We start from the raw sequence: 16,605 nt of genomic DNA, 5'->3' as shown, positions 1-16,605 counted from the left end.
ACATCTGGGAAGCTCCTGGCTCACCAGGATCCCCCTGACCCTGACCCAGGGCAGGGGATTCTCCGTTTGATGTGAAAGGGGGAGGAGGATTATTAGGGTGGGATGGCCCGGAGAGGATACTGGGCGGGAATGGTCCAGAAAGGTGGCAGAGACTATCCCAGGCTCGTCCTGGTTAGGGAGGGGTTCCCATAAAGAGGGGTCATGTGGATACACTGACATGTGCTCACCATGGGGAATTAGAACCCAGGACATTGTCACCAAAACACCCACCGCTCACCCCTCCTGCATAGGGTTAAGGAGCCAGCCAGGAGAGGGGACAGAACACTGAACAGGTCCAGGTGAGGACAGTGCTACACACATAGCAAAGAGCTAGTAATACAGATGCCACATATTGCATGCTTACATACCATGTAAAGAATGCAGTTGTAAAGAACATACTCAGAACAAGAACCCTGAATGTCTGTTTTGCATGAAATCACCCCCACCCCCACAAAAAAAAAAAAAAAAGATTCTTGAGCTATTCAAGCCAATTCATTATACCAGGCTGATCAGACAAAAGATAGAGATATTGAAGCCGCGAAGGGCTTACTAGCAGCTAGTATAAGTGAGAGGAAATACCATGAAAAGAATAAGGAATGGACTGGTCATTATCCATAGGGACTGGTCAGTATCCATATGGACTAGTGAAAGCACATTGTTTTACAAGTACAGGTTATCATCAAACCATCTAACTCTACCCTAGAAGTGCAGAATACTTGGGAACCCATGAAGTTATATGGCACATTCAGCAACCAGGTGATAGCTCACAGTATAGATTTCCCCACCCCCCACAAAGGTTTATTCCAAAGTAAAGATATTCAGGTTTCTTCCCCTGTCTGGGTGTGTCTACACAGACCGCAGAAGCAACACTCCCAGGCCAGGTTGACAGACTTGGGCTCATGCTACTGCGCTAAAAATAGCTGTGTAGACACTGTGGCTCAAGCTGGAGCTGAGGGTCTAAATACCACCCTCATCCTTAGGATTCAGAGCCCAAGCTCCAGCCTGAGCCACAACTTCAAAGCACTGTCTACACAGCTATTTTTAGGGTTAGGGTTAGGGTCCTAGCTCCGCAACCCAAGTCTGTTGACCTGGGCTGGGAGGCTCACTGCTGTGGGCTGTGTAGACGTTGCCCTGTGTCCTTTACACCTGTGATACAGCATCTAAAACAAAGTGGCCCAAATTAGGGCTTTAGATGTTACTGTAATCCAAATAACAAGAAGAATAGATTACTTGCTCTTTGTTTCTTGCAAAGGAAGAAGAAGGCATGCTGCATGTAAAGGCCCTGGTACAGAATGCAAGTACAGCATTTCTGCAGCTTGGCTCCAGCTTCTGACAGGGCTGCAGAGTTTTTCCAGGACTTGGCAGCCCTTCAGGCAATGATTCTTTGTCCTTGCATAGTCCTTAATTTACTCTTCCTCCTTCAGGGCTGTTCTCCTGTGGTAAAAACTGATTCTATCACAGGTATAAAAGGACAGAGATAGAGAAAGAACCGTGTATATTTTTTATGCATTTAACCATCCAGGAGAAGGAAATCGGTTTCTTGAGCTGTCACTTCACAGTGGCTGAATAATACTAATGTTATCAAAATTAATCAGGCCGGCTCTTACACAACATTGTAATTCATAGAATGAGCCATACACACTCATGGGGTCCTTGTTACCAACTGGACACATCTAATATTGCAAGTTTATTGCGTAGGTCCAGAGGAAGTTACCTCAAGACCAGATCTTGTAACAAAAAGTTTGCAAGGGTCCACTCGTATGTATCTCATTACAGGATCAGGGTGCAATTGCATCAAAGTAGTTTCTATACATCTATACTGGAAACACAAATGTTTCAGCCAACCAGCAGCCAGACAAGACAACTAGTTAGCTGAATCTCCCATCCAGTGGCTGAATGTGCAGCTTGCAACATCATTGCCCCTGAAAAATCAGATGCCAAGGCAGTAGTTCTACTACACAAGCCAGAAGGGAAGAAGGAGCTGTCCTAAACTAGATAGTTACCATCTTTCAAGGGGTATTAAATGAGGAATATTTTTAAAATACACGATCCTGCTTTCTTACAGCCAATTCACCAAGAAGCAAGCAACATGATGTACACATTTTTTCTTTCTTTAGCTGAAGTTTGAGACTGTAGCCCGAAGTACCTTCTAGGTGGGCACCAACTACATCCAACTTCATAGCCTCCCAGCACTTAGGGTGAAATGCTGATCCCAATGAAATCAGTGACAGAGCTTCTTTGGCTTCAGTGAGATCAGAATTTGGCCCTTACTGAATTTAGAGCACTCAGGCACAAGGGAAAATATGTTTAAAATAATGGAGTGATTTGGTAATACTTTGCACTGAGCAGCCCTCATCTGATGGGATTAACACACAAAGGAAGATGACCTTGCACTTGTATAGATCTTTCATCTAAGGATCTCAAATCTTTTAGTGATAGCTCCTGTATGAGTTGCATTCCCATTTTACAAATGATGAAACTGAGCCACAGAAAGACTCACTGCCAGGATCATCCAGTGGAAGAGCTAGGAATAGAACGCAGGAGTCAAGACTCCCAGTTCAATACTCTAATAGCCCCACCACACTTCTTAACAGACAGGAGGCACCCAAGGGAAATATTTTGCAACCTGGGAAGAAGCCTTGAAAGTTACAATCATGCCAAACATGGCAGCAATCTCTTCAAGACACCCCTGGTGGGTTTTAACTTGCTTAGTAAAAGGGGGAGTGGAGCTTGGATTGTCAGCATTAAAAACCATGCGACTTGGAAAGGCCCCACTAGCTCATTAATCTAAGAGAAGTTGTTGGTAATTTTCTCTCCTTTTCCTGGGAGATAAAATTTAAATTTTAAAAGAGAAGAAGAATCAAAGGAGTGAGAGACAGAAAAGACCTATTAAGTGAGCTAGTGTCTCTCTCCCTGCCAATGCAGGATTGTTCCTGACAGTGCATTCTCTATTGTTGTGTCCAGGCCTAGTTTTAAATGCCCCAAGTGATGGGACTTTAATCACTTCTCTGGAGAAACTATGGGCTTGGCTACACTTGCAAGTTAGAGCGCATTAAAGCAGCCCCAGGCGCCCTAACTCACGACCCGTCCACACTAGCAAGGCACTTAGAGCGCCTGGACTCTGCAGCTGGAGTGGTCCTGGTAATCCACCTCCACGAGAAGTATAATGCATGCTGCGCCTCGGCTGAAATGCCCCAGTGTCGGCGTGAATGCGGTGTTGCATTACTGAGCTCTGATCGGCCTCCGGAAACGTCCCATAATCCCCCTAAGTCAAGTGGCCACTCGTCATTGTTTTAGAATCGGCTGCAGGAATGCAGATATGCCCTTTCAAAGCTCCGTTTCTGACAGCCAGCTGCTTATCTGCTCCAGGACAAAGCAATCATTAGTGTGGAATGTTGCTTCCTGTGAGTGCATGAGAGAGAGAGGTGGGGGGGAAGGGGGTATGCTGCTGTCTGAACTTACAAGACAGCATGCTGACATGCTCTCAGCCCCCCAAAAACCCATTCTCTCTCCCCCCACATACACACAACACACTCCCTGTCACACTCCATCCCACCCAATTTGAAAAGCACGTTGCAGCCACTTGCATGCTGGGATAGCTACCACAATGCACTGATCTCTGTGGCATTGCAAGAGCTGCTAATGTGGCCACACCAGTGCACTTGAATCTGACAGTGTGGACACACTGCAGCGCATTCCCTACTATGCTCTCCGAGGGCTGGTTTAACTCCCAGCACTCTACATCTGCAAGTGTAGCCATGCCCTATGACAGGACAATAGGAATTTGAACCTCTTTTTAAACCCATGTAAAAATAAGTCCACTTTTTAGTATAATTTTATTTTATTCTATCTTTTGATAAATGTCATAAAATTTAATTTTCATAGAATTACAGTAAAAATGCTAAAAAATGTTTTTCTTAATTTAAAAAAATTAAAATAATTCAACTCCCCTAAATAAAATCTGACAGGAGACGGTATGTTGAGATGGTCATTTACCAATTCACCAGGATGGTTCAGGATCACTGCCCCAATCCTGCAATGTTATCCACACAGGCAGCCCCTTAAACCTGTGCAGACCCCATTGCAGAATAAGGGCCCATATCCAGAAAAAATTCCTGATGATGAGAACTATCAGTTTGTGAAATAAACTCCCCATTGAATGAGTGAAACCCCCATTGCTTGGGACACAGAACATTAGGCAGACCAAGAACATTAAATATATACTGGAGGAAACCCTGGACTAGCTGTGAGGAATCAACCAAGTGATATAATGAGAGTTTACTTTTCTTCTTCCTAAATTATCAAATGAAACTGATCTCTTCCCAAAACAGAAGATGCAACAGATTCCTCCCAAAAGCATCAACTATATCCCCCCATCGCTAATGGATATGAATCATTACTAAAATATACCTAATGTAATCAATCCTTTCCTGAAGCACCAAAACCCCTTCCTAAAAGATCAAATACAACACATTCTCCCTAGCAATAAAGCAACTCATCCCTTACTAAAATATAGACTGCAGATGACCCCCCCCTTCCTAAAATGTATCATGCAACTGAATCCTTGCCAAAACCTGTTTGTATATTATAGCCCTTTCCCATACCCTTTGCCTCTTTTGACCATTTACAAGGTAAGCTCTTTGAGACAGGGACCACATACTACTTTGTGTTTGTCAAGCACAACGGGGTCTTGATCTTAGTTGGTCCCTAGGCACTACTGTACTATATATATATATATATATATATATATATATATATATACACACACACACAGTATACATTTTACATATATATAATGTAGTTGATTCCTTCCTAGAAATAGAGAATGCAGCTGATCGCATCCCTTCCTATAATAGCTAACTGAATTCCTCCAGAAGCCTGAGAGATGCAGCTGATCCGAGCCTGTTTGCCAACCGTCAACTCCTGTTCCTACCTCCATCCCAGGCTGGTGGCCGGGAAATTCCTATTCCTCCTCCTCCTCCTCCTCCTCCTCCCTCTGGGCAATGGACGCTCCTGGCTTTGCTCTCTCTGTTTTTCCCTTGCTGTGCACACCCAGCTGGCCCAGCCCTGTAATAGCCACGCCCCTTTCCCCAGCCACCTCCCTCGGGAGCGAGCTCCGCGCAGCCCCGCCCCCTCCGTACCGGAACGCAGGCAGAGCGCGTGAGCGGCGCGCGAGGCTGTGACGCCATCACCGAGCGCCGGAAGCGGGGCTGGGCTGTTGTCGAGGGAAACCAAGGCCCGCTCGGGGGGCGACGATGCCGTCGGGGAAGGTTTTCCGCCGGCGGAGAGCGGACTCCGAGGACGAGGAGGAGGATGAGCAGGTCACCGAAGAGGTCAGGTGGGTGGGCGACCCCTCCCCCCGCGGGAGCAGGGGCCCTGGTCCCGTGGAACAAGGCAGCGTTGTGTCCAGTTGTCACAGGGCTGCACGGCGCAGGAGCCTTCTTCGCTCTCCGCCTTTCCAGACTACTGCCCCCCTTTCAGGAGTCTGATTTGTCTGGTGCACCCGCAAGGTTCAGCTCACTGTAAAACTACTTGCTTACAAATACAGACATAAAATACAGCCGTGTCGCAGCCACACTAGTACTGAAACATTGCTGACTTTCTCATTGTTCCCATATAACTCATACAGTAAATTGATTGGAATATAAATATTGTACTTGCATGTCTGTGTACTGCGTCTAGAGCAGTATAAAGAAGTCAGTGCCTGTATGAAATTTTAGTTTATACTGACCTCACTAGTGCTTTTTATGTAGCCTGTTGTAATACTAGGCAAATATCTAGATCAGTTGATGTATCCCCTGGAATATCTCTGTGTACCTCCAAAGGTACACGTACCCCTGGTTGAGAACCACAGTTCTAGGCCAATGATACTCAGACCTCAGTGGTTCAGGAGCAAAATTAGCAATCAGCATTACCCAGAAGAACCACAGTAGTGTGAATTCACTGTTTTATTTGTGTGTGTGTGTGTGGTCTCACAGCAAAATGACTGGCCAAGTATTATTTTATCAACTACAATTGATTAACAACACAGTAAAAGCATCCTGATTTGGTTAATAATTAAATCACTCAGTGTTTCACTATCATGTGCTGCAAAGAGCCACAGGAGACACATTAAAGAGCCACTTGCAGCTCATGAGCCTTAGTCTGAGTATCACTCCTCTAGACCCATGACTGTCCCTCAAAGCCCTACTTGTGGGATTGACTTTATAAAATGAAGAGGAACCTGGAAAATCCAGGGTGAGTGGCAACCCTCTATGAGCCCACTGTGCCCCCTTAATTATTTTGTGTGTGACATGGGCACTGTGCTATTCAACACTGTTGAAGCAGTTGCCATACATCAGCTTAATTGTGGCAGTGTTTCTGGGGTTGGGTAAAGCGACCCCTGAATGGTTCTTATGTCAATGTGCTACATTCACAAAGTGCTTTGGGATCCTTCGTGATTTAAGTTGTTATAAATGGAAATCATTTGTTATTATTAAAGATGGAAAAATAATTGCTCAATCAGCATGTGTACAAATTTAAGGCCTATTCTCGCATTCCTTGTTTGCCCAAAACTTTGACAAATCAGTGGATATTTTGAGTGCACAAGAAATGCAGGATCAGCCCTTTGGATGTTAAACAAGATGGGAGCCGGCACCTTGTTTTCTCATATCTGTAGTGCCTTGATTTTCAAAAGTGCCAAGCACCCAGCAGCTCCTAGTGAAGTCATTGGGAGTTATGGGGTGCTTGACACGTTGAAAATCAGACTGTTTGCTTAATCCCTAAATACAGATTTAGGGGACTAATTTTAGACAGCCAGTTTTGAAAATCTTGGCCACTTGATTAGGCAGCATGGATAGAGTGGATTTATTGACCTCTGAATATATTGCAAAACACTAACATGCGTTTTAGGAGGGAACATCTATCCACAAAAGAAAATTTACATGCAGAATCCACTGATGTTGATGGGAGACTAAGAAACAGGATCATGCTCCCATTGACAGCAGTGGCAAAACTGCCATTGATTTCAGTTGCAGAACTGGGTTGGTATGACAGTGTTGCAAATAAATAATCAAAGTAAAAGTATTACCTGTGCTGTTTACCATTAATCCTGTAATCTAACCTTTAAATGGTTTACTTAAAAGGAAAATTCATTGCTATCCATGGACTCTCACAGGCCCTCCCCTCCCGGTTCCTTCTGTTTGCCTATCACCAGCCTCCTCTCTGTCCTTTCAGTTTACTTGTCTACAACTCTTGTCATTTGAAATCAACCAGCTTCATTGACTTGCCATATTATTTTCAGATCTCCACATTCTAATCATATGTTTTATCCCTTGACTACTCTTTTTAGTTTCTCTCTCTCTGCTCTTATTTTAATTTAACTCTGGAAATTATTTTAAGATGCATTTTTCATGGCAGGTATTATAAGCAATTTGTATTGTGTAATGAAATTTATAAATGTTGGAAGAAATTCAGAATGTCTATAACTCTAAATATACGCACTTACTATTTACATGAATATTAAGATTTTCTTCTCTGTGTCACTCAAGCATCAATATATCTTGATTATAGCTCAGTTATATAACGTTCACCTGACCATATTGCTTGCTACATCTAGCCTAGGTAGGGCATTTCACAAGTTCGCTGCCGCTTGTATGAAAATGCCTTACCTAAAATATCTTATTAGATAGCATTAACTATTGACAGAAGTAGTGACAGATAATGCATCAGATTCAAGGACTCCCTTGTTTTGTTGTGAGACAATCATGGCTGGACATCTTAAGAAATTGAAAATAGAAGTTGGGCTGGTTGCCCAAGGCAGCATTTTTGCCCCATCGGATAGGGAGATTTGGGAGCCATCTTTGGATGCTTCCTTCCTTAGCTGAAGGAGCTTGTACAGAAGTGGCGTGTTCAGAGAGATGTTGTAAGGTTCTTCCTGTTGGTTCGTGAAGTAGAATGTGAAAGCTGTCTGATATTATCAAAAAGAGTAAGATCTGCTTAGAAAACCTGCTTGAAGATGTCAGTGAAAAGTCTGCCCTGAAAGTTGAGTGACGGGTGCAGAAAATGCCTGCCTTTTTTTTTTTTTTTTAATTAAGACTGTCTTAATAAACTAAATGTTCGTTCTTCAGATTAAAACTTGAGGAAGCAAAAGAAGTTCAGAGTCTCAGAAGACGGCCCAATGGGGTGAGGTATGTGATGCAGTAAAAGAGGCAAGTTTGTGTTTCACCTGAGGGGCCATGTTCCTGCCTTTCCTTGCGCCTTTAGTCAGAAATGGTAATATGTCACAGTGGCAACAAGAATCTGACCTGTGGGAGGAGCAGGTACATTTAAAAATGTAAAGACAGATAAGAGGAGATATTGGGGATAGGTGCAGCTATTTTTAACAGACTTTATTGTGGAGAACTTGTTTCCAGCATACCTACAACCTAAACAATTAGAATAAGGTCATACTTTAAATGAATATGCCTTATATTGCTAATTAACCATATCACCCACAAAGATAGTTTTTTATCTCCCAGAGTTGTACCGTTTTGGGGGGTAGGGGTAGAACTCAGTATCTTACACACCACGTTGTAGTGTATAGTTATAAATTGAGACCTATAAAACAAGTCTCTCCTGTTCTTAATTTCATTTTCTCCCTTTAAGCTTTTTGATGGAAAGAAGTGATGTGTAGTGGCTAGAAAAGGGGACTGAGAGTCAGGGTTCGTTCTGTACAGAGAGTTCTGTTCCTAAGTCTGATGAGGACTTGCTGCATGACCTGGGGTAAGCAATCTCTGACTCAGTTTCCCCATCTGTAAAACGGAGATAATAGTTCCATAGCGCATAAGGGTGATGTGAAGATTAATTATTTAGTATTAGCAAAGCGCTTTGAGATCCTCAGGTAGAAGATGTTAGAGAAGGGCAAAGAAGAATTATATTCTTTTTAATAAATTACCTTGCATGGTAGTCATCACCGACAGTATTGTGGACTCATTCTCTGTGCGTTTAATTTGCCTATTTTGTGTGTGTTTTGCTAGTGCCGCAGCCCTGCTTGTTGGGGAGAAATTGCAAGAAGAGACGACGTTGGTGGTAAGTTCTGAACGTTTTCATTACTTTGCTGCTGGTTCATGTCGGTGTGACAGCGTCTGCTCAGTCCAATAGATCTCTTGGAAAGTCTGGTTCCAAGAAATGACTCGCTTTAATAAAGGGCAGGTTAGGATGTAGCCTCTTACTATAGAAAAATCGTTGGCGCTCTTGCCCAGGTGCTGGACGTGTAGGGCTTTCAAGAAAGTGAACCTGAGGATGGTATAAACCTAGGCAGCAGCTTCCTGCTTCCTAACCATTTTTTGTTTTGTAGGATGATCCCTTTAAGATAAAGACTGGTGGGATGGTGGACATGAAGAAGCTGAAAGAACGCGGCAAGGACAGGTGGGCATGCGGGAGGCTTAGTCCGGAAAAACACTCCCTTGGACATTACTGAGTCTGGAGCAGTTAACAGCACCCAGGGTGGCTTTCATTATTGAAGAATGCTGGCAAAACGTTCCAGGCTTCATGTTGTTTCGAAGGCTTTATTTAATGCAGTCTGTCTGGTCGCTTACACCTTAGGCTGTCAAACGCTTTAAAAGAATGTTTGTTTGTTCTGTTTAGGGTTAACGAAGAGGAGGACCTCAATCTGGGAACCTCTTTCTCAGCAGAAACCAACAGGCGGGATGAGGATGCTGACATGTACGTGTTTGTTTGGTTATAATTCATATGCTCCGATCCATGAGGCTGGATTGGGTGCCCTAGGTCTCCTTTTCCTGAAAACCAAGAGTTTTCAGAATTAGCTTCCAAATTTACACTGAAACTTCCGCTTGATCTTTCACCTTCCGGAAACCAGTGTGGTCTTGTGGTTAGAGCCTAGACTTGCTGGCCAGGCAGGTGGTCTGCTGGCACTGTTAGCTATTGGCAACCTGCTCCGTGGGTTGGTAAAGAGCTCGCTTGTTGCAGGGAGGATTTGATTTGTGTCTTGAACAAAATAGCAGATCTCGAGTTTCTCAGTGCCGTTCCCCCCCCCGCCCTCGCTGGCTGAGTGACATCAGAGAAATCATTCCTTCCTTCCTCCTACTTGCTGGGATAGTGACCAAGCTATGGTCGGTGGTATTGGAAGGATGTGTAAGAAATAGAACTTAATGCCAGCTGTCCCCTTGTTCTGCTGTTCAGGATGAAGTACATTGAGACAGAGCTGAAGAAGAGGAAGGGGATTGTAGAAAATGAGGAGCAGAAAGTGAAGCTGAAGAATGCCGAGGACTGTCTGTACGAGCTGCCTGAGAGCATCCGTGTCTCTTCAGCCAAGAAGACCGAAGAGATGCTGTCCAATCAGATGCTGAGTGGCATTCCTGAAGTGGATCTGGGAATAGAGTAAGTGGTTCACTGTTCAATTATTTATAGTTTGAATTAACCTGGTGATCCCTGCAGGTCATGGCTGAGGCAAGCTGATTGATAGGGTAACTCATACTGCCACTTCCTGTGCTCTTAGGGGAGCTACAGTCTCTTTGTTCTGTGATTGTACTGCACCAAGCACAGTGGGGTCCTGGTCAATTACTAAGGCTCTTAAACACTGTGGTAATACTTGGAATAATAGAGGAGTTCATTCCCCAGGTCTGTGATGCAGCATCTTCCAGTAATATTGGCTCACACCAAACACTAACACAGGATGAGTTGTTGAGGGATGTGAGGTTCCTCTTCATCCTTGGGATGGAGCACTCATCATTACAGCATTGCCAATTCGCTGACAAACAGATTGTAAATCAAAGATAACAGCAACTGCTGCCACACCCAGATGAAACTATCCACTAGCTGATAGATAAAACTGCTCTACTGTGTGTTTGGTACTTGGGGACCCAGGCTTCTTTCTTACCTGCAGCGTATTAAACAAGTCTCTTCCTCATTTGTTTTTCTCTTCAGCGCAAAAATAAAAAACATAATCTTTACTGAGGACGCCAAGGCAAGGCTGCTGGCAGAGCAGCAAAACAAAAAGAAAGACAGTGAAACCTCTTTTGTTCCCACAAACATGGCTGTGAACTATGTCCAGCACAACAGATGTGAGTATCATGGACACATGGAAATGTAGGACTGGAAGGGACCTTCATAGGTCATCTAGTCCAGCCCCTGCACTGAAGCAGGACCAAGTATACCTGGACCATCCCTAACATGTGTTTGTCTAACTGTGTAGCTCTCCGGTCCCAGATATGGGCGGCTACTCTACTGATTAGAGGCAATAAGATGTGGAATTAAGTCTGATGCAATCGGAGCTTATTAATTCACATGTTCAACCTCAAGCACTGTTTGACTTTCTCCTTCTGGTGCTCCCACATGGACAACATGTGAGCATAATCTTTCCCTTCCCCCAGCAAGACTGAAGATAGGGCAAGTTACTCATTCTTTCCACTCGTGAACTCCCAGTTGACTGGGGCCCATAAATGACACCTTGGATGTCTGATGGAAAATCCTGACCATTCTGTGGTTACAAAGTCTGTCTTACTGGACTAGAGAGAGCACTCTGGGATGCTAGAACTGACCAGTGTTCAGGTGAGACAGAATTGCTAAACAAGAGAAAAGAGTTCATTTCAGAGACTGCCTCTCATACAGGACAGGGAGAAAAGGCAACCTCCTAATGTCTCTAACCATGTCCAGACGGGTGCCTTCAGATTAATATTCATGGGACCCAAAGGCGGTGGAGAGCCTCAGGACCATGACGAAGCAATAGCTAGGTCAGATGCACAGGTGGAAAGAAACCAGAAAAAAAAATCCCCTGAACTGTTGAAAGTTTTAGTGTCCCATAACTTTGCTTTCATTCAATATCCATAGCTACAGGCTGATCATAGTGATTGTTCCTGGCTTCCATTTGTGTTTCTGCTAAAGTTTAATCGCAACAGATGAGAGATGTGATAAACAATTCACCAGGAATGGTCTAGGTGTACTTAATCCTGCCTCAGTGTGGGAAGATGGACTAGGTGACCTCTTGAGATCCCTTCCAGCTGTATATTTCTGTGATTCTACATCTAAACAGTTCTACTGTCTAAAATCACCATTTGGTGTATCTCTTCTTCCAGTCTATCATGAGGAGCTGAGTGCACCAGTGAGGAGGAATAAAGAAGAACCAAAAGCCCGTCCACTGAGAGTGGGGGATACGGAGAAACCAGAACCCGAACGTGAGTATTAAACACAAAGTGTGGCAGCTTGTTGTAGGTATCAAGTCTTCCTTATCCAAGATCCATGAACAGATATGAACTTCTCCTCTAGCCTTCTAAGGCATGGTGTCCTGAGCTGGTGGGAAGGTCTTATGTTGTAGAGTGGTTTGCCTTTGATCTTCAAAGGAAAGGTGATGCCTATGCTATTCTTGATGTGCTCCCTGCTAGATGAGTCATGAAGCAACCTGGATGGAAAATGTCCCTCCCGCTATCTCCCATCATAGGTGAAGAGTCAGGATTACATGTAGAAAATGATCCATTCACACTTTAGCTCTCCATCCCATGCTTGGCTGTACACTATTGCTATCAGTCTCTGCTCAGCTGAGGCCCAAGGCTGGAGTGATGGTGGATGTTGAAGGTCAGGATTTTAAGTGCATTGGGAAGACCTGTTTTGGATGGGGGGGATGTGACTAAGGATTTGGACTAACAAAGAATCAAGTCTGAAGAACATTGGCATTGTTGAAGGCCCAAGTGTAGAATAGCAGGGGTTCTGCAGGCCAGGTGGTTTAAAGGGCATTAGACTAACTCTTTAGGAGGTGGAGGAGGAGGATGCTTTCCTGCACTATTCTCTTTATTAATTCAAGTATAGGAAATAAGGTGTGTGTCTCTCTCTCTCTCTCCCCCCTTCCAAGGGTCCCCTCCGAATCGCAAGCGCCCACCCAATGAGAAAGCAACAGATGACTACCACTATGAGAAATTCAAGAAGATGAACAGACGATACTGAACTCTGCTCAATAGAGTAGTATGGACCGAACATTTTGCTGGAGCTTTTAAGTACAAGATGTTGTGTAAATAACTCCTGAAGAGGGCGGGATCACTTCCTACAGATTTTAGTATTACCCACAAGATTTTTCTCATAGTAAACTTGTAGAGAGTTAGTGGGCACAGTGATTGTGAAATCTCCCTTCCCTGTGGTGACTTGTATATACTGATTGTTATAAAACTTTTTCTTTTGTAAATATGTTGGCTTCCTGTTTGGCATTTATTTTAGCGTAAAGTCAACCTTGTTTGTAGATCTTTTCACCTTAAAAAAACTTTTTAAAGACAAAAATGTTTTCAGCTTGTAAACATGTAGTGAAGCTTTAAAGCTGGTTTGCAAGATTGAGGTTCCAAAGCAACTTCATAAAAAGGCACTTCTTGTAAAATGGCATACAGTGTGTGAGTCTGAGATAATACAGGAATTTGTTCAGCACACAGCAGTATCCAGTTTCTCTCCAAGTTAGAGCGAGTGCCATGTAAGATCCTGAACGCATGCTACTCTGCAGGGATTGCAGTGTGACAGGATTTCTTATCTTCGGTATAGGGAAATACAGCAGTTACTGTAGGTGTCTGAACACTGAATGTGTTTTGAGATTTTTAAATGGTGCTCATTGTGTTTGTATCTTTTCCTCGCTATGGATTTATTTCCATAGCAATGAGGGTTTTTTCATTTTATTTCAGTTGCCAAGAATGAGAAAAATCATTAGATTGTAACTATTTTGAGAGTGGGAGGAATCTCATTTCCAATATTTGAGGCCTTTCGAGATAGGGATGATGTAGGATTTTGTATCAGAAAGCCAAACAAATTGGAAGCAAACACCAGCTGTATATTTCCAGAAACTCTCTGTAAAATAAAAATTAAGTTGAGAAATGGAGTTTGAACTTTTAAAAAATAAATAAAACTTTTAACTTGTCATCAGTGAGATTCTGTTATTTCAGTAATGTGCACACTCGATTTATCCCGTGCTGCTTGTAATGAAGTCCTGGATGTACTTAAACAAATATTAGTCTAAACATTTCTAAATTTGTGTGAAATTGACTAAATTATCAAATCAGAACAAGTAGCAGCAGCAGCTGTTGTGAGAGTTGGGATCATGAGCCAGCTCGCATCCAGTGCTTTAGTAACCCATTGTAGCCAACATTGTTGGATGCGTTTATGAATTATCTGTATTAAGTCACTCAAATTTTTAGAATGAAATATACAACAGTGAAAATGTAAATGCCTGTCTACAATACTAAAGATACTGGTAGGTTCAGGAGTTTGATAATGGTATCTAGGCTTTCATCTGCTCAAATCAATCTTCATGGTGTCATCAGCCAAAGTAGTACTTGAACGTTGTTCCTAGCTGATAGCTGTTTGTCTTCATTCAAATGAGTTTGATGGTGTTGGTCCAATTGTTAGTAGGCACATGCTCATATCACAGAAATTACCCCCACTCACAGTTAGCATGGTTATTGACAATCTCAATAAAAAAAGCCAATGAGTGAATGGGGCATTGAGACTGGACTGCCTTCTCACCTCTTAAGAATTTCTGTTGCCACTACTGGTGGACTGACATCTGTCAAATAAAATTAACACAAAAAGAAAAATGTAAAATCTATGCAAAATGGGAGGAGAAAAATAAATAGACTTTTCCTGTAACATTGTTACACATAAAGGCTAGCTATGAAAATAGTTGAAAGAGGCAATATTGTCTAGCACTGTGAACATCTGACTGAGGGTTCATTTACATAGCCTGTGGCAGCGAATCTCAGATCCCGGATTGACAGACTCGGGCTTGACTATGGCAATACAAATAGCTGTGTACATGTTTGGGCTCAGGCTGGATCTTAGAGCCCAACCTCCAGCCTGAGCCTAAACATCTATACAGCTATTTTTAGTGCTGTAGCATAAACCCTGCAAACCTGAGTCTGTCAGTCTGGGCTCTGAGATTCGCTGCTGAGGGCTGCCACTCGCTGTGTAGACGTACCCTGAGAGTCTAGATACCAGCTTCGTGATTCTGCCACTGATACTCTCTGTAATCTGGAACACGTTATTTAATGTCTCTGTGCATCTGTGCTTAACGTCATCTGTAAAATGGGGAAAATGATTCTTTAAATGATTTTGGTTCTGGGGTGAAAAGTTCTGTGGTCATGTGTTTTGGTATATTGACCTTTCATCTAATAGTTGATTGTTGTTTGTTAGAAGGGCACTAAATGTTATGTCTAAGCAACACAGATGGCTAGTTCCTGCACCATTTAAAAATATGACCAGTCTATATCTTAACAGGTGCTGTTATGTATATAAAGTTTATAATAAATAGAGCAAAAGTGCATCATCTAGCATTTAGAGTATGGATAAACAGCATGGAGATTTCAAATATTTAAATAATCTTTTCCTCAAAAGATGACTTAAGAAATGTTGTACTGTTAAATTAAAAACATTACTCCAGAACTCATTAACAGTCACAAGTGTGAGGCTGCAAAGCCACCACCCTCTTTTCATATTTATAGCTGAAAACCAGTTGGTTTATCAGCGAGTTACATTCTTGCATTTGCTATAAATCATATGTGATAAACAAAATGTGTGAATCCAAAGATTTCCAGTTCATTTTAGTGATGCTCAGGACCATTTTAATCTAGGGATCAACAGTGCATTGATACGTAAAACCACCTGATTTAGGAAGCATGAAAAAAATACTGTTTTATACAAATTGACAAAACTGTTTAATAATAGGAAGTACAATGTAGGGTGACCAGACAGCAAATGTGAAAAAGCAGGACAGGGGCTAGGGGATAATAGGAGCCTATATAAGAAAAAGACCCAAAAATCAGGACTGTCCCTATAAAATTGGGACACCTGGTCCCGCACAATGAAATGGTCTGGCTGAAAGCGGTACCATTATTGTGTTCATTTTTTAGCAGGAGCAGATTGAAATGGGATTTAAGCAACCAGCAGTGACTCTGAGCAGACAGACCAAAACCATTCTTTATTAATTACTCTTTTCAAGGGGGCTGGGTGTTAAAGGGTTTGTATACCAGCCTTCAGAGTAGCAGCCGTGTTCTATTCGCAAAAAGAAAAGGAGGACGTGTGGCACCTTAGAGACTAACACATTTATTTTGTAGCTCACGAAAGCTTATGCTCAAATAAATTTGTTAGTCTCTAAGGTGCCACACGTCCTCCTTTTCTTTTTGCGTATACAGGGCTTGCCCTCCTTTCATAGACTATCAGGGCTGGAAGGGACCTCAGGAGGTCATCTAGTCCAACCCCCTGCTCAAAGCAGGACCAATCCCTGATTTTTGCCCCTGATCCCTAAATGGCCCCCTCAAGGGTTGAGCTCCCAACCCTGGGTTTAGCAGGCCAGTGCTCAAGCCACTGAGCTATCCCTCCCCTGCTTCTCCCTCAGAGGACGGGGAAGGAACAGGGAGCCTCTCAGCAAAGCTCTAACAGAACATTTGGGGATTTTCCTTTTAGGTTCACGGGGGGGGGGTTGTGAAGAGCTGGCTCAGGGCAGAGGCTGGGTGTCCCTCCAGCAGGGGCTCTGCGGCCATGTGCCACTGGACCGCCCGGAGCGGCGGGTGCTTTGCCCGGCAGCATGGCCGGGGGCTTCGGCCTGCTGCGCACCGGCAGCAACTG

At 43.3% G+C, this 16,605-nt stretch overlaps 2 protein-coding genes across 15 annotated transcripts in view; one reads left to right on the top strand and one right to left on the bottom strand.

Annotated features, from left to right (window-relative positions):
• USP20 (ubiquitin specific peptidase 20) overlaps nt 1–5,124 on the bottom strand; it is a 44,167-nt gene extending 39,043 nt beyond the window's left edge. For 7 of the 14 annotated variants that reach the window (XM_038374241.2, XM_038374247.2, XM_038374250.2 and 4 more), the window contains exon 1: nt 4,973–5,109. The gene's annotated coding sequence lies outside the window, so the exon portion shown is untranslated. Of the gene's footprint in view, nt 1–4,972 lie in introns of all 14 variants that reach the window. The other 7 variants (XM_043498722.1, XM_043498730.1, XM_043498732.1 and 4 more) reach the window with 6 other exon arrangements.
• Nucleotides 5,125–5,162: 38 nt separating this feature from the next.
• C16H9orf78 (chromosome 16 C9orf78 homolog) lies at nt 5,163–13,903 on the top strand. The gene is made up of 9 exons (XM_038374240.2): nt 5,163–5,377; nt 8,148–8,207; nt 9,036–9,087; nt 9,356–9,426; nt 9,646–9,723; nt 10,201–10,398; nt 10,945–11,081; nt 12,093–12,191; nt 12,863–13,903. The coding sequence occupies exons 1-9, from the start codon at nt 5,295–5,297 to the stop codon at nt 12,952–12,954; spliced, it is 870 nt and encodes a 289-aa protein (XP_038230168.1). The 5' UTR covers nt 5,163–5,294; the 3' UTR covers nt 12,955–13,903.
• The last annotated feature ends 2,702 nt before the right edge of the window (nt 13,904–16,605 follow it).

Source organism: Dermochelys coriacea, chromosome 16, assembly GCF_009764565.3.
Source record: "Dermochelys coriacea isolate rDerCor1 chromosome 16, rDerCor1.pri.v4, whole genome shotgun sequence".
Lineage (NCBI taxonomy): Eukaryota > Metazoa > Chordata > Testudines > Dermochelyidae > Dermochelys > Dermochelys coriacea.
The sequence above is the reverse complement of the archived record's forward strand: the minus strand, read 5'-3'. Positions and strand labels throughout refer to the sequence as shown.